Source organism: Gavia stellata, chromosome 38 (genome assembly GCF_030936135.1).
Source record: "Gavia stellata isolate bGavSte3 chromosome 38, bGavSte3.hap2, whole genome shotgun sequence".
NCBI lineage: Eukaryota > Metazoa > Chordata > Aves > Gaviiformes > Gaviidae > Gavia > Gavia stellata.
In genome coordinates this window covers 367,526-388,808 of record NC_082631.1, presented here as the reverse complement: position 1 = coordinate 388,808, position 21,283 = coordinate 367,526, and the positions used below count along the sequence as shown (strand labels likewise).

The 21,283-nt window shown below is 64.9% G+C and overlaps 2 protein-coding genes across 2 annotated transcripts; both read right to left on the bottom strand.

The window, feature by feature from the left end:
* Nucleotides 1–181: 181 nt before the first annotated feature.
* On the bottom strand, nt 182–3,235 carry EIF3G (eukaryotic translation initiation factor 3 subunit G). The gene is made up of 11 exons (XM_059833008.1): nt 3,180–3,235; nt 2,760–2,809; nt 2,235–2,327; nt 2,059–2,147; nt 1,730–1,789; nt 1,390–1,494; nt 1,092–1,281; nt 880–987; nt 581–717; nt 386–492; nt 182–280 (listed from the first exon to the last, which is right to left on the bottom strand). The coding sequence occupies exons 1-11, from the start codon at nt 3,197–3,199 to the stop codon at nt 265–267; spliced, it is 975 nt and encodes a 324-aa protein (XP_059688991.1). The 5' UTR covers nt 3,200–3,235; the 3' UTR covers nt 182–264.
* A 448-nt stretch (nt 3,236–3,683) lies between these two features.
* Nucleotides 3,684–20,601, bottom strand: DNMT1 (DNA methyltransferase 1). The gene is made up of 34 exons (XM_059832985.1): nt 20,543–20,601; nt 16,596–16,638; nt 15,899–16,006; nt 15,524–15,794; nt 15,181–15,253; nt 14,819–14,909; nt 14,656–14,696; nt 14,471–14,522; nt 14,040–14,123; nt 13,838–13,947; nt 13,628–13,746; nt 13,362–13,454; nt 12,174–12,325; nt 11,902–12,089; nt 11,212–11,401; nt 10,918–11,015; nt 10,657–10,804; nt 10,425–10,540; nt 10,040–10,241; nt 9,815–9,948; nt 9,502–9,675; nt 8,636–8,857; nt 7,784–7,976; nt 7,227–7,317; nt 6,512–6,640; nt 6,046–6,328; nt 5,801–5,942; nt 5,422–5,588; nt 5,170–5,347; nt 4,715–4,910; nt 4,480–4,643; nt 4,267–4,383; nt 4,080–4,170; nt 3,684–3,911 (listed from the first exon to the last, which is right to left on the bottom strand). The coding sequence occupies exons 1-34, from the start codon at nt 20,599–20,601 to the stop codon at nt 3,865–3,867; spliced, it is 4,566 nt and encodes a 1,521-aa protein (XP_059688968.1). The 3' UTR covers nt 3,684–3,864.
* Between the last annotated feature and the right edge of the window lie 682 nt (nt 20,602–21,283).

The following is a 21,283-nucleotide window of genomic DNA, read 5'->3' as shown; positions in this document are numbered from 1 at the left end:
CTAAAAAATGAGGAACAGCGGCGCCACGCCCTTCCCCGCGTCGCTGGCTCGGACGCTGCCAGCCGCACCGCACGCCTGGGGCGGGAGTGAGTCAGGGACGGCTTCGGTGCGGTGACAGGGACAGTGTGGGGACAGGGAGAGGGCCGCTCCCCGCCCGGTGACACCCCCCTCGCAGCTCAGATCGACACCTTGGTGCATACCAGACCGTGCATCTTTATTTAGAAGCACTGACCGCTCTCGCCGGGAGCCGGCGCGACACCGGATTCAGTTGGTGGAGGGTCTGTGGAGGAAGAAGAGAACGCGTTAAGGAGAGGGGAGAACGCGGTAAGGAAAGAGGGGGTCGCACGCGGACCCCCAATCCTCCGAGCCACCTCCCGGCACTTACTTGGCCCATTCCACGTTGAGGATCAGGTGGTCGTAGCCGAATCCGGAGACCCCGGCAATAGCCCGGGCCGCGTCCTCCCGGCGGTGGAAGCTGATGAAGGCGAAACCCTGGGGTGGGAGGAAAGCGAGAGGGTGAGAAGAAGCAGGAGGGGCTCTTCCTCAGCCCCCCTGAAGGGGAAAACCCCTCCGTGCCCACCTTGGACTGCCCGGTGGTCTTGTCCTTGGCTAAATAGATCCTAGAGATGGAGCCGAAGGGCCGGAACAGCTCCTGGAGATCAGTCTCACGCGTGTCCTCGGACAGGTTGGTGACACGGATGGTGGCATTGTCATCAGCTGTTAGGGGGAAGGACGAGGAAAAGTCAAGGCCGCCGGTGGGACTGCGGCCAGAGCCGGTGCGTGCCGTGCACGGCACCGCGGAGGCCCAGCGTCACGCGCAGCCGAGGCCCGGGGCGGGTGGGGAGCGGTGCCCCCACCCCGAGGAGAGGCCTGACTTACCCCTGCGGTTGGGCTGCATGGACTCCCCGCGGCGGCTGGCTCCGTCTCTCAGGCTGGGGGGGACGTACTTGCCCGTCTTGCTCTGCTGAGCCTGCACCGGCTCCGGCTCTGAGGGCAGGAAAGGCGACAGGCAGGAGGTGAGGCTGCCTGCAGCCACAGCCAAACGGGGGCCCCCCCTTGCCCCCCCATCTGAGGATAAAGGGGTGCCGTACCTCCGGGCAGCTTCTCCTTCTCGCCTGTGGACAGCCCCAACTGCTCGGCCAACTCCTTCTGCATCGGCCCCAGGGTGTCCTTGTAGGGACAGCGGGTGGTCCAGTGGTCGCCCTTGCAAATACGGCACGAGACGATCTTCTGCCCCTTCAGCTTGTTCATGGGATCCTCCTCCTCCTGGCAGTTCAGGTCCTGGGGGACAAGGAAACTCCTGAGTCCCACGGGATCCACCACACGCCCGGGTACGGCCTCACCGGAGCCTCCCCACGGGCTCGCGAGCTCCCACCGTGCCCGACCCACCTCCTTGCTGGTGATGAAGGTCATGAAGACGTCATCGCTCACGGTGGTGGTGGCCACATTCGGTCCAGGGGCGTCAAACTCCGAGTTGCCAAATTTCTTCCAGTTCTGGGGAGAAAACGGGGTGGGGGGGGAAAAAGGGAGCCCCACTCGTACGGAACATCCCCAAACAATTGCTGAACACGAAGCGGGAACAGCCAGCGGGAAGGGAAATGCTCCCCACCGAGGGGTCGTTGGGAGCTTGAAAAGGAAGGGGCAGAAGCGGAGGGCTGGGAGATGAAGCGGTTCCTGCTGGAGCGCAGATTTCCCTCCCTCCCTCTCCCTTCCCGCAGGAGACGCTCACCTTCCGACGGGCCACCGCCTTAGAGGCCTTCCTGGTCTCGATGCGGAAGGTTCGGATGATCTGCAAAGGTGCAAAAAGAATCGATCAACGCAGGAGGAGAGATGGCAGCCGCGCCTCCGCCCCACACGTGCCAAATTCAGGGCTGCCTGAAGCAGCAGAGTCAAAACGGGGCTCCGACGGAATGTCCCTGCTGACGCGCGGCTGCCCGGTGCTGCCCGACCGCGCAGGCAGGGATCAGCGCCGGCGCAGAGCCGAGGGCTCTGGGAGGGGAAAAGGGGAGCTTGGCAGCGGGGAGAAGCCAAAACGGCAGCCCGGGGCACGCTGCTCACCTTCACCTTGCGCCCATCCTCCTCCTCGCGATACTCCGTGATGGTTTTGATGTTCCCATTGATGAGCTCTTTCGGGGAGGGGAGCGGGCCTGCGGGGAAGGGGGACGGTGGGACAATGTCCGACGTGGGGGAGGCGGCAGGAAAACAGCCCCCCCGGCCTCTCGCCCAGCTCTCACCTCCCTTCAGCAGCTCGGCCTCAGCGCTGAGGCTGCCCCCCAGCACCCCTGGCAGGGGGATGTCCTTCAGCAGCTCGCTGGTGATGCATTTGTCTGCGGGAAGAGAAGGGGGAGAGTCACCCCCTCGCTCGGGGCGAGGCCGGCAGAGGGGGCAGGAGCCCCGTGCCCCGGCACAGCCTCTCCCCGCAGGGAGGAGGTGCCCTGCTCTCTCCCCCGAGCAGAGAAAGAGGCTAAAGAGCCAAGAAACCTCAGCTGCTCCAACCCCCTGGGCTTCCTCCGCCCCTGAAACGGGTGGAATAAGGATAGCGAGAGGGGTCCTGCTCCCTGTTCCAGGTCAGGCACACTCTGCTCGCAAGGATCAGCCTGGGAGCCTGTTTCGCACCCTGGGCAAGGAGCGGGCGCGTCTCTGGGCTGGTTTAGGAGCAGCAGCTGCTCTTTTTCTCCAGGAAAACTCCCTGGTTACCAGCAGGAGGAGCGACAGGGGAAAAAGGAGGAGGGAACCGGCCTGCGGCAAGAGTCACTCACCGTCCTCTCCACCCTCCTCTTCCACCTGGTCGGCCCAGCTGGGCTTTGAGCTGTGGAGAGAGCGCACTCTTACACCCGCCGGGCCCCTTCGCTCGGGCACCCCGCTGTCCCCTCTGCTCCGGGCTCCGGCCAGGCCGCTGTCCCCGGCCACCCCGACGCTCCCCTTCCCCGCTCCCGTCGCACTCGGGCCCCAGCACCGCCGCCACCCCCTTCCCCGCACCCATCACAGCCACAGCCCCGCCCGAAGGCCCCCCCGGCCCCGCCAGGCCCCACATCCGCGTTCCGCCGGCCGCCGCCAAGGCCCCAGCCCCGCTCCCCCCGCCCGAAGGCCCTCCTCCCCTGCGGTCCCGCTCCCCGGGCCAAGCCCAGGCCCGACGCCCGGGACCCGCCGCGGGCCCGTCCCCGTTCCCGTCCCCTCACTCGTAGTCGCCCGTCGGCATCGCGCTCCCACCGCCCTCACGCACAGCGACCGGAAGGAGGCGCCACACTTCCGGCGGCGCTGCGCCACTTCCGGCGCGGGAAAGGCGGAAGGGGCGGGGTGGGGCGGGCCGCGCTGCATGGCGGGAGGCGGTTGCTAAGCAACACCTCAGTACCCCCTCGCGGGGCTGAGGCCTACACCAGGCCCGGAGCACGAAACGGGGCGGGGGGGGGGGCGAGGGGGTTATAATTTATAGGAGAGATTTATTTGAAGAAATATTACAACATATAAAAACTACATAAAGTATCAATTCCCACTTGTACAAAGCGGCCGATTATTTTCAATACAATGCGGCGTAAAAACAGGGAGCGGGGCCCCAGGGCAGGGCCGGGAGCGGGGGGGGGTCCCCCAGGGCTCTGCCGGGGCCGGGGTGGGGGTCCCGGGGCGGTAGTGGAGTTCAACCATCACAGACAGTGGCGGAGGGCAGCCGGGAGACAGACACGAGCAGGGCCGGGGGGGAACAGGCCACAACGGGTCCCCACGGGCCGGGAATTTAAAAAAAAAAACAAAAAAAACCCAAAAACAAAACAAAAAAATCAAATCAAACAAACAAACAAACAAAAAAAAGGGGGTTAAAATAAATCAGTGCATGTTTGGGAGGCCTGGTGCCAGAGGAGAGGCTGCGCGTCAGTTGGCGGTTTCCACGGTCTCCATCTTCTCCGGAGCGCTGGTCTCTGCGGAGAGAGGAGGGGGTGACGCCGCCGTACCCCAACCCGGGGGGGCAGGATGGGCCCCGCGGCCCTCAGCCCTAAAGTGGGACACCCCCCCGAGGGAGGGCCGAGGTTGCGGATGGCGTATCCAACCCCTCTGCCCACGGCAGCGGCTCCCGGCGCGGCACCTACCCGCCATGTCTTCTCTCAGCTTCGCCAACACGCACGACTTGATCTCCAGCCCGATGGCTTTGGCTAGAGGAGGAGGCACTGCGTTACCGACCTGCGACAGAGGGAGGGTTACGCTGGGCGGCGGCTCCGCCACGCCGCCGGCAAGGGGATGCGCCGGTGAGGGGGTTCGCGAGGGGCCGGCGCTCACCTGTCTGTGCTTGTCGAGGATATTCCCGAAGAGGCGATAGGTATCGGGGAAGCCCTGGGAGCGGGCGCACTCCCTGACGCTCACCACCCGGTGCTGCTCCGGGTGCAGCACCCGACCCTACGGCAGCAAATAAAACCCAACGGTCAGGACCGCGGCGGCCATTCGGCAACGCCTGCCCTTCCCGGCGGAGGGGACTGATCCGGCAGCACCCACCTGCTTGCCCATGGGCTCGGGGTTGGTGACGGTGGTGCTGAAAAAGCCATCCCACTCCAGGCGCCCGTAGAGCCCGGCCCAGTGGTTGTGGCGGTTGCCGGTATGGGGCAGGCACCAGGGGATGAGGGTGTTGAATTGCCGGTCTGCGGGGTCGCAGGGCTTGCCTGGGGAGATGGGGAGGATGAGGAGCGGGCGGATGGGCAGCCACGGCCATTTTTGGGGAGCCAGCACCTACCTTCGGCGCAGGAGCAGACCCCCCGCAGCGCCCCGGAGCTGCTGCGGCCGTTTTTCTTCTCGTGGTGCGTGTACCGCAGCTTGCGCGTGGTCGTGCCGTCCGACAGCCGCACCTCGATGTTGGGCAGGTCGCGCCAATCGGAACCGGGGGCCAAGGGGATATGTCTCATCCGAGCTGCGACCAGGGCGCTCATGTCCTGCCAACGACAAGCCTGCCGTCACCGCAGGGGACACAGAGGGACATCGGCCACCCCAAGAGCCCCAGTCCGCTCTCCGGGGAAAGCTGGGGGAGAGGGATAAATCCCAGCAGCTCCACCAGCCTCATCTTCGGGAAAGTTAACCAGGGAGGGCTTGGGGATGGCCCCTCTCACCCCACCTCGCATCCAACCTGCATGGGTTTGGGTCTGCGGGGTCCGAGTGCAGCCCGGCCCCCCGTTGAGACCCCGGCACACGCACCTTGCAGATATGGTCCCTGAGGATGGGCTGATACTGGGAGCCCCGGATCTGCCGCTGGAACCAGGACTGGGGCTCCCCGTTGTAGGAGATCTCCAAGGCGGAGGCACCGTTCCTGATCTCCGGCAGGTCGGACATGGTGTCCCGCACGGTGATGGTGCGGAAGGGGCCGGAATACGTCCTGGGAGGAAGGAGGGAGCCGTGAGCAGCCGAAACCTCACCCCCGTCAGCCCCGGCGCGGCTCCGAAGGCTCACCGGGTGATATTGCTAACGAACTTCTTGTCGTCCACCACGACGCTCAGCTGGCAGGCACGGGGTGCAAACACGTGCAAAGGCTCGGGGAACATGGGCAGCTTCTCGCCGGGAGCTGCAGCGAGGACGATGGCTCTCCGCCGCGTCTGGGCCACGCCGTACTGGCCAGCCTGGGAAGGAAGGGACAACTCCTGAAGGCGCTGGAGCTTCCCCATCCAGTCTACGCCCTCAAAGAGCTGGGAACATCCCCCAAGCCGCCCAGGGAAGCCCAGGAGCAATGCAGCCAACCGCTCCTGTGGAGGGGACGCTTCACGGCAGAGCCACGTGAGAGGAGAAGGGTTTTCACCTCAGTTAACCGTCTCGGGGTCACCCAACACCCTACCTGTAGGACCCCAAAGGTGCACTGGTAACCCATGCGGACAAGGCAGCGCAAGGTGAGCTTCAGCACCATGGAACGCTTGAAGGACACAAAGTTCCTGACGTTCTCCAGAAGGAAGAACCGCGGTCTGTAGTAGTCGCAGTAGCTGCGAGGAGGGAGAGGGACACGTGAGGAAGGACGGAGCAACATTTGAGGTGGGGGTCCGCGCCCGCACCCCAACACAGCTCCTTGCCACCTCCCCTGCTCACCTGAGGAAGGAGACCACCAGGGAGTTCTTGAACTTGGAGTAGGTGCGGGAGTTGAAGCGGTTCATGCCGCTGAAGCCCTGGCACGGGGGACCACCGCACAGCATCTCCACATCCCCCTTCTGCGGCAGCTTCTGCCCCAGCGAGTTAGTCTTCTCGCCGGACATGACCAGCTTCAGCAGGACGTTGCAATCCTCCGTGAAGACGGTAGTGCCGGGATTGTTCAGTCGGAAAGCCTGGGCGGCCGGTTCCCACATCTCGATGGCCCAGAGCGTCTCCGACACGCCTGGGGAGACAAAGCGGAGGATCTTGAGCCTGTGCGGAGGAGCAGAGCGCTGGCTCGCACCCCCTGATCCGGCACGTGCCGAACACAACCGCCAGCTCGGAGAAACCGAGCAGCCGGCGCCGATGCCCGTCTCCCCACGGGCTCTGCTCGTCGCCCCACCGCTCTCCCCGCTCTGCCGCTCACCTGCCTGGTGGAAGCCCTCGGACAGCCCTCCGCAGCCAGAGAAGACATCCAAGGTCCGCAGCTTGGGGAGCTTCAGCTCGGCCGGCTCCTGCTCGCTCTGCTCGCAGCTCACCGACGACTTCCCTTTGCCTTTGCCTGCGAACAGAGCCCCGCTCACATCAAAAGGCAAAGTCATTTCCTCCTCTTAGTGCTTACAAGGCAAATTCTTCTCCCCCTCCTCCGCAGCAGTTAAAACATCAGCTTCGAGCACCTCTCTGCCCCTTAATTGTTTCACCGCCGCTGCCAGAATACGCCCGTGCACGGAAGGGAAGCCTCTCGTCTTTCCCCCATGCGATCCCTTTCCATCCAACAACCCGCGGGCGCAGGCAGAGAGTTTCTGAGGGTCAGACGGGCGCAGCGATAACTCACAGGGCAGCTGCCCGTGTTCGGATCAGGGTACAAAGCCCTACGCAACGGAGCAGCCAGCACCTGGCAGAGGGCTGGCAAGTAAAAGGCTTTGAGATCTCTAAAGGACCAGGTGCTGTCGCTGCAAGGTTTATTTCGAAGAGATTAGGTGCCTTAAAACCACATCGCTGCATCCTGCCGCTGCATCGGAGCAAGGAGGAGAGCACAGAAACATCTGGTCGGCAGCAGGTCTTATCTCTGCTCGGCAGCACGTAACGGCAGACGCGAACCGGTTCACCCACCCGAGACCTCTCCCCCCAAGCAGACTTACCCTTCCCTTTTCCCTTCCCCTTCCCTTTATTGCCAGAGCTCCGAGCGTGGTTGGGAGGATCTTCAAAGCTCTTGGTTTTTGCGTTGTAAGCCTGGGGAAGAGAAAGGGTTTGGGACACTTGAACACAAAGAGCTTTTCTAGCTCAGGAACGGCCGAGGCATTGCCAACACCCCATCAGAGCTACGAAATCCAAGGGCAGGACACAGGCGCAGCGCTGGGGGCCGCAGAGGGTCTGTCACCTCCCTCTCCATTGCCTCAGGGAGCTGGGGTGGCCGCCCGAGGGTCCAAATTAGTCCCCTCAGCTCCATGGAGAGCAACCGCTCCAGCCAGCTCGTGGTGACACTCAGATTAAAGCTTCCTTTGCATCCGAGACTTTCCCCTTAGGAAATTGCAACGAGCTACAAATCCTCGCTCTGCACGACAGCTCCTTTGTGCAAAACACACCCGGAGAGGCAGGACAGCCTGCGCCGACAGGCAGAGGCCGATGCGCCTGCTCTGCTTGTTCCCCGGGGGCTCGGCACGCTATGGCCAGACCCCTCGAACCCCGGCTCCCTCACCTCCAAGAAGTAGAAGCGGTCGAGCCCACCGGCAGAGTAGTCCTGGATGCTCTCCGTCAGATCCTCCCCGTACACCACCGTGCAACGGCCCTGCACGGCGCGGAAGTCGACCGTCGTCTCCTCGTCGCTCCAGTACAGGAGATTAATGTCTGCATGGTAGCTGGCTTTCATGGACTTGTGCGTGTTTTCGGGTCTGGAGGGAAAAAGCGCTTGGATGGGGGAAATGTTTTTGGCAACATCCTCACCCCACTCCAGCCTCTGGCGCCCGCATGGCTCCGTCTCCCCAGGGAGAGGAGGGTTTATTCCCTCCGGCAGCGCACGTTCGCTGGCATGGCCTGGGCACAGCACCAAAGGGATGATTTGTTTCATACCAAAGGGAAGTTTTTTTGGGGTTCTCTTAAGAGGAGGGAGGGGGAATTGGCACTGGAGCCGGTAAGCGAATTTAAAGGCAAAGAGATCTGAAGTGAGGAGAGCTGTTAGGCTCGAAACACACGGAGTCTGAGCGTCAGCACGTTCCTCTCCTGCTGCCAAGGCTCTTCGCACACATCCCTCCGTGGCTCTTCGCACACATCCCTCCGTGGTGCGAGGGAGATGACTAAGAGCCTGCAAATGTTTGGTAACGCCCTGGGACGGCGCTGGCGGTGCGGCTCGGCACCAGGTCTGAGCCCAGATCGCCGCAGCGGTAAGCCCCTTCGAGCGGTGCCCACGCTGCACCGACTGACCACGCTGCGCTGCTCGAGGCACCTGGCTCCGGGAGCGACCTTAAGCTGATGGTGCAGAGCTTTTCCCAGCTCCCGAGATCTCGAGGGGGCCCTGCATCCCCGTCACGCAGCCCCCAGCGGCGCTGCTCACCTGTAAAACTTGCAGATGCGCAGCTTGATGTCGGCCTCGTTGGGTTTGCCGTTGCTGCGGATGTTGCAGAAGATCTCTTTGATGCGGCCCACGCGGTAAGGGTCGGGGGCATCCAGGTTGCTGCCCTTGATGTACTCTGAGTACTTGCGGTAGTGCTCCGGGTGCAGCTCCTCATCCACCGCCTCCTTTTTGGGGCGCTTGGCTGGGCTGGCAGGTTTCATGCTGGGGAGAAAGGGAGAGAAGGATGTTGGGGTATCCCTTTCCCCCCCAAAAAACGCCCTAGCAGCACAGAGCATCCTCCTCCCACGCCGCTGCCTAGCCTGCCTGCTTCCTCCTCTTCCGCTCTCCTTGGGGCAGGGTGGCAAGGTGGGCACCACGCCACCGCGGCAGCGCCGGCACCAAACCTCCTGCTCCGCAGCCCGGGCGTTTTACAGCCAGAGCATCACGTAACCGCGCACGGCTGCGAACCGAGGTGCCTACACGTTGCTGCCCCAGCCCTCTTCCCAAAGAGGTTTGCCATTCTGCCTCCCGTAACTACAGGCAGCAGGCAGGGTCTTGTTTCACCTTTCATCTACCCAGGCTCGCTCTTTTGAAGGGACGCGCAAAAGGATTCCGATTCCTCTGCCAAAACACGGCAGCTCAGCGATCGGGATTGTCTGATCAGAGAGAAATCGCTCCGTTTAATGACAGGAGGTGAAACTGGGGTTAGAGGCACCTCTATTTCTCAGCTAAACTTTTGGAAATTAGGGGGGATAGGTGCTTCGTTTACAGGTGAGATTCACTACCCGAAGACTGTGTCCTCTGCTACCAAAAGCCTGACCAAAGAGCATCCTGAGAAGCGCCTACAGCCCCCTGCAAGCACCAACCTGAAGGAAAAGGCTTCCGGCAAGAGGTAGACGCCATCTCCCACCCTGTACTGCACTCCATTCTTGGTGGCCATGGCGTAGAACATCTTCCCATCCCCTTCTTCCAGGGGCTCAGCCACTTTGGGTATCTCCTTGTGCCTTACCTCGTCCAGGCGTGTGCAGCTCATGCAGAACCTGCGGGAAAGAGGGACAGCAGAGCGCGGTGATGGGGACCCCGCCGAGGCCGGCTGCGGTGCTGCCAGGAGCCGAGAGGCTCCTGCTGCCCGTTTGGGGCGGAGCGGATCCCGAGAGCCGCTGCCCTGCGCACGCTCACTTGTATTTGTTGTCTTCCGTGGGCTGAGTTTTCGGTGGGGATTCGAACCGAGCGTACTCCTGGTCGTACCACATCTGATAAAAATAAGTTCTCCCGTCGTCTTCCACCATCTTGATCTCCATGTCCAGCCCGCCCTGCTAGGAGAGAGGTGTTCACAGGGATCGGTGCCGCTGCCTGCACCGTGCCTGGCCCGGGCCAGCCGGGGTTTGCAGGGCTGCCACCCACCTCCATGGACCAGTTCTCCGAGGGCGCCTTGTAGATCACTTTGACTTTGCCGTGGATGTAGGAGAGCTGCATATCCTCACACTCATCCACCAAGAAGAGCTCCAGAGGGTCAGAGGTGGCCCCCAGGACAGTGTCCGAGCCGGGGCAGAACCAGTGCGCGTGGAACATCTGGCCGCTGCTGTCCTCCCACATGGCTGTCACCCTGAGGGGGAAGGAGTCAGGGTTATGGGGCACCGGGCAAGGGCTGAGCTGCTCGGAGCCTTGCCAGAGCTGGAGAGCCCCCAGGCAGCAGCACAGCCGAGCGGGAAGAGCGATCAGGGCTCCCCCATGCACGTCCACCCCAGCAGGAGCAGAGACTCGTCCCCTTCAGCACCACGGCACCGACCTGGCGAGGTAGAGGGGCTTGGTGGGATCATCGGGGCTGACGGAGACGCAGTCTCCCACCTCCAGGGTCTCTGAGTCAATGCAGACCCTCTGGTAGTAGTCCTTCTTCCCATCGCTCTGCAGAAGCGGTCAGAGAGCACCGTTAAATCCCCACGCCGGCGAGCAACGCGGCCCCCTTCGCAGCCCAAGCACCCACCCCGGCGGGAGGGGAGCAGGGTCCTGCCCAGCCTCACCTTGATGGGCTCCCCCACCCAGGAGATACGGCTCTTGTTCTGCTTCTTCTTCCTGCCCTGCAGCATCTTCTTGGGCGATGGCATCTCGGGGATGTTGTCATCCACCTCCTCATCCTCATCGGCTTCCCGAACTGCCAGGTTGGGACACCTGGGGACACAGGGACCGTCACTGCAGCCGGGCACGGCGCGGGGACCACGTCCCCTCTCTCTGGAGGTGGAGAGGACTCTGGCAGGAGGCATTGCTGCCCGGGGGAGACGCACCTCCTCTGCAAACAAGCCTGCTTGCTCCGTCCGCTGCCCCCAAACTTCACCATGTTCTGGCAAGCCTTGCACTTCCCGCACTCGGGCTGCTGGCAGACCTGGAGCAGGGAGAGGGGACAGGCTGAGAGCACAGGCAGACGCAGCTGAGATGCCCCAGGCAGGAGGGACAGGGACCGAGGGGAGCTCGGTGGCCTCGGGAAACAGCTCCCCTGCTCCCAGGGAAGCGACCCCAGAAGGATGGAGGGGACGGAGGGGCAATCAGGTCACTCGGGCTCCACGCCAGCCCCCTGTTACCTCACAAACGCCGCAGCGCCGGCGCTTCATGGCGTTCTCCTTGTCGTCTTCTTTCTCGTCCTTCTCGATCTGCTCCGAGAAGAAGGTGTCGAAGATGAGGTACACCAGTTTGGTGGTGGTGGCTTTGGTGGGACCCTTGTCCTTGTCTATTTTGGTGGGGTGCCGGATGGCTTGCCGCCTGACAGCTCGCCTGCGACCAAGGTGAGAGCGGTGAGAGGGGACCCTGTGCCTCGTCTCGCTGACAGCTACAGCCACAATGAACAGCCCGGCCCTCAGGGAGGGTCCCCAGGGAACAGAGCTCTCCCTGGGGCACCCAACGGCCGAGGACCGCGGTGGGATCCCCTAACAGGCACCCAGGCACATCCCGTGGCTGGCACGAGGTCCCGAAGGGACGCTACGGCAGGACAAAGAGCAAAGCCAGGCTCTGGGGACCCAACCCAGTGCCTTTCCCCCCTCGGGGCAGCACTCGACAGAGGATTTTCCCAGTTTTGGGGGGATTTCGGCTCCAATCTCCCAGTGCTGCCCGTGCCACTGAGCCCATATCCTCAGGTCATCCCAGCTGGGAACAAGCAAAAGGGTTGGGTTTTTTTTTTCCTGGAAGGACCCCCTGTGTAAAGCCGATGGAGAACCAACCCGCCGTGTTGGGGAAAGCCAAGTGTCCCCCAAAGAGAGTGTTTACACGGGGCTCACCTCTTCCCCAGGGTGACTCCAGCCAGTTTGATCAAGTCCCTCATGCAGGGCGTGATGAGGACGGGGGGTTCGTCGCTGTCCCCGGCTTCGTCGTAGCTTTCCACCTGCTCCACCACGAACTGGGCATGCCGCAGGAGCGAATCCTCTGTGAAGCGGTTGAAGTTCAGCCCCGCGGGAGGTACGGTGGTCTGCGAGGAGGGGGCGTCGGTTAGGGAAAGGGCGGCAGAGCAACATACCCCCCACCCCGGATACCACCGCCATCGGATTTTCACCTCGATTTTGTTGAGCAGATCCTCGTAGCTGACGTCGCGGTTGTTCTGCAGGAACTCGACGACGATTTTACTCATGTAGATCTTCTCTTGCATGAGGGCGAAGATGGGAGCGTACTCCTCGCTGGGCTCCATCAGGATGTAATCCGCAAAGGCTGCGGCAGAGATATCGCGGCGGGCGGTTAAATACCGGGGAATTTAGCGGTATTTAAGGATGAGCTAGGACTGCGGCGAGCGGGTCCTGGGGAGGGGAAGACCAGCCCGTCCACGCTGCTACAGCACCAGGACCTAAGCGTGTGGGGAAGCTCTACCACAAGCCAGGACCCACGGTCACTCAGCTATCACCACCAAAGCGAGGCAGGAGCGGGGACGTGAGGTGGGGCACGCTATCCACGCACTAGCCTCTTATTTTTGCTGTTACCTAATTAGAAAGCAAAGATAATCCGGGGTTTTTTTTTTTTCTGTCACTACAAACTCCGTTTGCTGATGCACAGGAGAGTTAAGTCCTCCTCTGATATCACCAGGTTATTGGAAGGGTTCCTTGTAGAAACGGTGAAGGGAAAAAGCTTTTAAACCCCCAAACATCAGCCTTCTTCCCCCAGTTTGGCTAGAGAGTGAAAAAGCCAGCCGGGACACAGAGCCAAGGGCTGGCCGGGACTGGGCGTTCCTCCAAGCCCTTTCTCAACACAAACCTGTCCAAAAAGCCTGGGGAGTAGAGCAAGAAAGCAACAGAGCCCTGCGACGGGGGCCAAGAGGTCAAGAGCAAAGAGAAAACTCCCTCCGAGAGCGACCCTGACCCGTCCCCGCATTGTGCCGGCGGCTTCCCGCGGAGGTGGGAGCGGAGGACGGATCCTGCCTGGGTAGGGCTGGCAGGGAGACACCCGCCTGCAGCCACCTTGCTTGTCCCAGCTCCGACAGCCTCACGCAGGGCGCTGCTGGCGGCTGCGAGCTCAGGAGGAGGTTTTATATGCATTTAACGTAAGCCTGTGTGCTGCCAAGCTAAATAAACCCAGACCTGAGCTTCAGCACGGTCCTCCACCTCGCCAGGTGCTTGTTGGTGCAAGTTCCCGGCGGCAGCGAAGTCCACGAACCCAAATAAAGCCCCTTCACCAGCCGGATGCGCGGCAGAGACTTAAATCCCAAGGCAGGCGCGCTGCCCCGGCGCAACCTCCCCCGTACCCGCTCACCCACCTGTGGTGAAGCCGATCAAAGCCTTCTCCCCTCCATCAAACCCCGTGATCCACCAGGCATTTATGGGTCCCAACTTCTTGGCTCTCACCCCACCTGAAAACCAGAAAACACAGATTTCAGTCTTCGGGGCCCAAAAAAACCAAGCAGCTGTGGGTGACAAAGCACCACCCGGAACCAACTTCATCTCGCACGTGGCATTGAGCTGAAATTTAAGGTGACAAACCAGCGTCCCCGCAGCCCTCGAGGCTCCTCCGCGTCCGACTCACCGTCCAGACAAGGGTTATCGTCATAGATGGGCTTCACAGCACCGCTGAAATACAGCTCGATGTTCCTCTCGATCAGGCCGGTGTCGAAGGGACACAAGTGACCTCGCTTGTCGTAGACGCTGGCACGGGACAGAGGTTGGAGTTTGAGGCGTTGTCACACGGGGTTTGCAAATCCAGCGGGTTTTTCTAGCCCCATTTCCCACGTCTCACCTAAAAGAGGTGACTTTGTGCTGCGGCAGGTCCTCGTAGCTCTCAAAGCCGTCTTCGTTAGCGTCGAAGAGGGACAAGCGCTCATCCGTCAGCATTTCTGGCTCCTCCAGCTGAGCGAGGGAGAGAGGAGGACGTTTAACGAGCGTTCCCGTTAGCGCGACAGCTCTCCCTGGCCCCGCAGAAGGAGCGTTAAATCCCTTACGGCATCATCAGGATCCCCTTGGAAGAATTTGAGGTCGGGATCGTCGAGGTACTGTCTGCAATCGACGCACTTGGGAGGGGTGGTCTGCAAGACAGAGGAGACGGCGTCGGCTTTTCTCTCCCCCGCCCCGCGAGCTTCAGCCCGCGATCAGGCTCAAAAGCTCCTTCCCCAAACGCTCCCGTTCGTTAGCACAACCCTCGTTTTCAAAGCATCCAGGCAGCAAAAGAGCGGCCGCTGCCCTCGCTTCGAAAGCGGCCCAGGCTCGTACAGGCTGCGCTGCTCCCCACCTTGCTGGAGAGGTTGATTTTTGGAAGCTGCGTGGGCTGGAAATGGCTTTATCTTTCCCTTTAGAGAAGTCCAACCGCTCTTTGGAAGAGTTAGAAGAATAAAAAAAGCCCCCAAAACGCTGAGGTGGAGAAAAAGAAACTTACTTTAGCAGGTGGTGTAGTTTTAACCTGAGTAATTTCATCTTTTATCTCCGACCTGGGTGTAAAAAAATACAGAGGGATGAAGGCACAGGGCAGCGTAACGCCGTCGATCTCCCCACGTTAACGAGGCCGCGGCGGAGGGAAATGGACATCGGCCCAAAGCCGGGAACGCTCTCCTTCCTCCTTACCCTTCTTTGGTTTCGATTTTAATCCTTTTCTCGTCTTGTTCCTTGAGAGAGAAACGAAGGGGTGTAAGGGGAGGCTGGAGAGCACGACACCCTCCAGGACAACACACTCGACTCGGCAAAGCAGCCGGCCAAGACCTCGGCCGCCAACGGCGCCGGCACACACCTTCTCCTCCAGCTCCTCTTCCTCCTTCTCCACGCTCATCACCTCCTGCTTCACTTCCCCGTTCACCTCCTCCGATTTCCGTTTGTTGGACCTGCCGGTTTTTTGAAATGCAACGGATCACTCCGAGGGTCCAACGCCAGGAGGGCTTTGGCAGAGGGGGACACGGACGCGGGGCTCTCCCGGCAGGAGCGGGGCTCCCCAGGGAAGCGCCCGGCAGGTTCCCAAGGTCGGTCTTACTGGGAACCGCAAGTTTTGGGATCGAACCCATCAGCCCCGGATGGTGGAGAGAGGAAGAAGAGGGTGAAGGCTCCGGGGGGAGGCGGTAAAGGAGGTGCAGGTCCCAGCCCTACCGCCGTACTGACCCTTTGGAGAACATGCTCAGGATGGTCGGCTGCCGGCCGGAGCTCCGAGTGACCCGGGAACTGGCGGGAGACTCTGTTAGGAAGAGGGCGAGGGATTGCGTTAATGGCGGGGACCCGCTGCCCTTCCTCTCCCGCAACACCCCACGGAAATGGGACCACCGCAGGCGACAGCGCCCCTTTGCCCTGCACCCCATCGTCCTGGAGCAAGGCATGGAGACCCCCAAACCCTTCCCGGTGGAAATTCCCACGCTCCCACTTCGTATTTAACGGCAGCAGATGGTTCCTGCTGCCTTCCAAGCGCGAAAACCCAAGAAAACCACGTCGCGCCCAGCACCACTGTTACTTTTGCTCTCCCCGTTGGATCGGCTCCTCCTGGCCTTGCGCGCCCGTGGCGTGGGGACCAACGAAGAGGAGGAGGAAGAGGCGACTGCTTCCTCCATCTCCATCGCGCTGTCTTCTTCCCCGTCAGGTCCTGTTCGCTCCGAATCCTCATCGCTCCCGTAGGCGCCGTTTTTGGAGCACCCGTTGGAAGCCTGCAGCAGCGGCACCGCGTCCCCATTCTCCGCCGAGAGCTCTTGGTGGAGCAGGGCTTTCACCTTGGCCAGGTACCTCTCCTGGGAGGGAAGAGCATCGGGTAAACCGCCCGGCTCTGGTGAGCCGCACCGCCAAGGAGCTGGCACAACCCAACCCACCGGCTTGCCGAAAACCGGGGTCTCACCTCCGACAGCTCCTCGCAGCGGAGTTTGGCTTCCAGCTCGCTCAACTGGTTCTGGACGTCAGCTTGGAGGAAGCCATGGATGAGGCTCAGCTTCTCCTTGACGCACTCCTGCGGGGACAGAGGGGACGGCGTGGGGCGGGGACGCTCCCCACGGGGCTCGGCGGAGCAGCATCGCTGTAGGCGGTCGGGCTGAGCCGAACTGCCGGTCGCTCCGAACCCGGGCGCCGCTCACCCAGCTCACGGGGACCCTCCGGATATGAGGTGACGGCGGTTTCCGTATGACAACGGACAGCGCCGACACCGGGACTACGGCCTCACCGGGTCCAGGGAGCCGGGCCGGCAAGGGAGACACTGGGGGGGTCTCTCGGCCAGCCCGCCGCACCGTCCCTGTCCCTGTCCCCCCCCACCCCATGCCGGGGGGCTCCGGACCCCCCCATCCTCGCAACGCCGCAGAAATAAGAGGCTCAGGAGCACCAGTGAATCGCAGTCCCCTGCTCGGCACTAGCGTCACGTCGGCGCCGAGCATCCAGGAGCCGGCTCCGGAGCGCCGCCAACTCCCACCGCTGCAAGCCGGAGCATCCTGAGCCTGATGGCAGCACCGGGTGCAGAGCCGGCGGTGACGGCACGGGATGGCGGCGCCCAAATCGGAGGCGAGGGCGGGTGGAAATGCGGCTCCCGGCGATCCGGAGATACTCACCTTCTCGCTCAGGCTGTCTTCATCCCTCTCCAAGTCCTGCAGCCTGCAAGAGAAGAGCGTTGGGGGTCAGATCACGCTCCGCTGACGGGCAACGAGGTTACGGGGGGACACCGACGGGCAGGGGCAACCAGGAGACCCCAAAATCACCTCGACGGCTCCAGAAACGGCACCCGGCGAAGGAGCGGCGCAGGCAAAGAGGGACCAAGCTCCCTCGGAGCAAGAGGGATGCTCGGCTCCCGGGGGGGAATAAGGCGGGGCCGGGATGCTGGTGCCCAAGGGACCCCCCGAGGGAGCCGCAGGGGCTCGCTGCCCACCCGTGCCCTGCCCCGGCATGGAGATGGCAAAAAAACCACGGGGGACAAGCCACGTGTCGTCTTCCCACAGCACCGGCGGCACAAAGCGGTGATGGAGGGTGGGGGGAAGCGGCCGGCGCTGCCCCTGCGTGGCGGGGACAGCCCCCAGCCCCGCGGCGAGGGGACGGCGAGGAGGAAACCCCATCCCCGGCACCGCTGCCGGAGGCTTGGCACAACCCCGGCGCTCCCTCCCGGTTCACCGCGGCTCTCCCGCCGAAACGGGGAACCCGTCTGGCGGACCGGGGCCATGCGGCCGCCCCCCGGGAACGCTTCCGCCTGCCGGGACGCGGGACGGGACCTCTCCGATGCCGCCGGCATGTCCGGCACTGGCTCCATTCGCTCCCATCTCACCTCCAGCCGCCCGCTTTTTCGGCTTCCTGCCCCCATGCCGCCACCGCCACTTCCTTCGAGCCGGGGCCGGCGAGGAGGCAGAGAGGGGTCCCCACCACCACCCCCCCAAAACCCAGGAGGGCGATAAATCCCGTCCCGTCATCGGCACCTGGGTTTGAGGACGGCCATGCAGCCGGAGCTCCGGCGGCAACCAACGGCAGACAGGGAAAGGTCGGGGCGCGCCAAGGCTGTGCCGCGCGGCCGCCGCACCGGAAGAGGGGTAGCCGAACCGGAGAACGGCTCGGCGGCGGCCGGCGAGCGCGGGCCCCCCCCTTCCCGCCGGCCAGGGGATGCCGGGAGGCGAGCGGAAGGGACAATAGCCGGCGGGGAATACGGCGCAGGAAACGCCAACCCCTCCATGTGCCCTCCCCGCTGCCGGTGGCGGGGCGAGAGCCGGGGGGGGGACGCGGGGACGGTGCCGGATCCCTCCGGAGCGAGGAGGGGGAATGGCTCGAAACCCCCCGTCCCACGGGAAGGAAAAATCCCCGCTGCGCCCCGCTTCCGCCCCCCCAGGAAGGGAGTTCCATGCCCCCCACCCCAGCGAAAAGCGGGGGGTCACCCAGGGTCCCCCCCACCCCGGCCGGCTGCACCTTCGCTCCCCGCCCTGAGCGGCAGCGCACGGACAAAGCCGCGCGGGGGCAAGGCCGGGCGTCCCCACCGCCACGTGGGGCCTGGCTGTGGGGCAGGAGCACCCTATTGCCCCCCCCAGGGAGCCCCCCAACACACGGCCGGGGGTCAGGGCTGCTCCATGGGGCAGGGAGGGGCTGCGGGTGCTGGGGAGACCCCCGGTGCGGTGCATTGCTGAGCTGTGCCGGGGCTCAGCGGGGTGCAGGGGGGCGTGGGGGGCCACGGAGCGCAGCGCTGGGGGGCAGTGAGAGCATGGGGGGGTCAGGGCGGTGCTGGGGGGCACCAGTGCGCTTTACTGGGGGTACTGGGGGGGTCCGTACAATGGGTGGGGGACCAGGACACTGCAGAGGGGGGTCAGGGCAGTGTTGGGGGGTCAGCACAGGGCAGGGGGGAGAGCGGGGGGTCTGTGCAGTGCAGGGCCGGGGGGGGCTCAGCGCACTGCACGGGGGGGGGCCTCAGCGCAAGGCACGGGGGGGTCAGGGCTGAGCAGTGGGATGCAGTGTCGGGGGGGCTGTGCACGGCACTGCAAAGGGAGGGGGCGCAGCCCAGCGCTGGGCTCCCCACGCTGCGGTGGGGGGGCAAAACTTGGGGCTGGGGGGGTCACTGCAGCGCAGTGCTGGGAGGGGGTGTCAGGGCAACGCTGCGCAGTGCGGGGGGAGCGGGCTGGCAGGGCGGCACCGGGCTCCCCCCTCTGCAGGGGTGTCAGGGCAGTGCGATATTGGGGGGTGCAGTGCACTGCTGGGGGGGGTCAGGGCACTGCCAGGGGGTCCAGGGCAAGGCAGTGCACTGCTGGGGGGGGTCAGCGCACTGCCAGGGGGTCCAGGGCAAGGCAGTGCAGTGCTGGGGGGGGTCAGGGCACTGCCAGGGGGTCCAGGGCAAGGCAGTGCACTGCTGGGGGGGTCAGGGCACTGCCAGGGGGTCCAGGGCAAGGCAGTGCAGTGCTGGGGGGGCTCAGGGCACTGCCAGGGGGTCCAGGGCAAGGCAGTGCACTGCTGGGGGGGGTCAGGGCACTGCCAGGGGGTCCAGGGCAAGGCAGTGCACTGCTGGGGGGGGTCAGGGCACTGCCAGGGGGTCCAGGGCAAGGCAGTGCACTGCTGGGGGGGGTCAGCGCACTGCCAGGGCAAGGCAGTGCACTGCTGGGGGGGGTCAGGGCACTGCCAGGGGGTCCAGGGCAAGGCAGTGCACTGCTGGGGGGGGTCAGGGCACTGCCAGGGGGTCCAGGGCAAGGCAGTGCACTGCTGGGGGGGGTCAGCGCACTGCCAGGGCAAGGCAGTGCACTGCTGGGGGGGTCAGGGCACTGCCAGGGGGTCCAGGGCAAGGCAGTGCACTGCTGGGGGGGGCTCAGGGCACTGCCAGGGGGTCCAGGGCAAGGCAGTGCACTGCTGGGGGGGCTCAGCGCACTGCCAGGGGGTCCAGGGCAAGGCAGTGCACTGCTGGGGGGGGTCAGGGCACTGCCAGGGGGGTCCAGGGCAAGGCAGTGCACTGCTGGGGGGGGTCAGTGCAGGGTGATACAGTGCAACGCCGGGGGGGGTCAGTGCAGTCTCAGGGGGGGTGTCAGTGCAGTGCAGGGCAGTGCACTGCAATGCTGGGCTGGGGGGGGAATCCAGTGCAGTGCCAGGGGGGGTCAGCGCCCAGGGGTGCAGTGTAGTGCAGTGCCGGGGGGGTGTCAGTGCAGTGCCGAAGGGGGTGTCAGTCAGTGCAGTGCAGTGCCGGAGGGGGTGTTGGTGTCAGTGCAGTGCCGTGCAGTGCCGGAGGGTGCCATGCCATGCCGGGGGGGCGTCAGTGCCAGGGGTGCAGTGGCGGCAGGGTGTCAGTGCCGTGCAGCGCAGTCCAGTGCCGTGCAGTGCAGTGCCGGGGGGGTGTCAGTGTAGTGCCGGGGGGTGTCAGTGTAGTGCCGGGGGGGTGTCAGTGTAGTGCCGGGGGGTGTCAGTGCCAGCGGGTGCGGTGGCGGCGGGGTGTCAGTGCCAGGGCGTGCCGTGCCATGCTGGGGGGGGTGTCAGTGCTGGGGGGGTGTCGTGCCGTGCCGGGGTGGTGTCAGTGCCGTGCAGTGCTGCGGGGGTGTCAGTGCCGGGGGGGGTGTCGGGGCGGTGCAGTGGCGGGGGGTGTCAGTGCTGGGGGGGGTGTCATCAGTACCGGGCAGTGCTGGGGGTGTGGTGCGGTGCAGGGGGGTGTCAGTGCCGGGGGTGTCGGTGCCGGGGGGGTGTCGGTACCGGCCAGTGCCGGGGGTGTCGGTGCCGGGGGGGTGTCAATACGGGGGGGGGGGGGTGTCAGTACCGGGGGTGAGTCCGTGCCGGGGGGGTGTCACTACCGGGGGGGGTGTCGGTGCCGGGCAGTGTGGGGGGGTGTTAGTACCGGAGGGGTGTCGGTGCCGGGGGGGTGTCGGTGCCGGGGGGGGGTGTCAGTACCGGGGGGGGGGTGTCAGTACCGGGGGTGTCGGTGCCGGGGGGGTGTCAGTACCGGGCAGTGTGGGGGGGTGTCAGTACCGGGGGGGTGTCAGTACCGGGGGTGTCGGTGCCGGGGGGTGTCACGGCCGCGCGGGGCCCGGGCGGGGCTGGCTGCCGGGGCCGGGGGACTCACCGTCGGCGCAGCTCTGCGGGCAGCGGGGCGGGGGGCAGCGGGGCGGCCCGGGCCGGCATCGGGGCGGCGGCGGCGGCGGGAGCGGCGGGACCGGGCGGCGGATTCGCGCGGAAACCAGCGGCGGGGGCGGGGCGGCGCCGGGCGAGACCATGGCGGCGGGGGGGGAAGGGGAGGGCGGGAGAGACCATTCCGCGAGGGGGGGGCGCAGACCATTCCGGGCTTGGGGGGGGGGGGGGGGAGGCTCCTCCCGGGGGCGGGCAGAGCGGGGGGACCCCCCCCACCCCACGCCCGCCCCGGGCCGAGGGGGGGGCTGCGGGCCCGGGCCGGCGGGGCGGTACCTGTCCGGGGGCGGCCGGAGCGGGGCGGCGCGGGGAGACGCGGCCGGAGGGGCCGGGCCGGGCGGGAGGGGCCGCCTCAGGGGGGAGCGTACCACTGCGGGCGGGAGGGGGCGACGGGACGTACCACTGCGGGGCGGGAGGGGGCGACGGACGTACCACTGCGGGGCGGGAGGGGAGACGGGACGTACCACAGCGGGGCGGGAGGGGGAGACGGGACGTACCACTGCGGGGCGGGAGGAGGAGACGGGACGTACCACTGCGGGGCGGGAGGAGGCGACGGGACGTACCACTGCGGGGCGGGAGGGGGCGACGGGACGTACCACTGCGGGGCGGGAGGGGGAGACGGGACGTACCACTGCGGGGCGGGAGGGGGATCGTGCCACGGAGAAGGGGGGGGTGACAA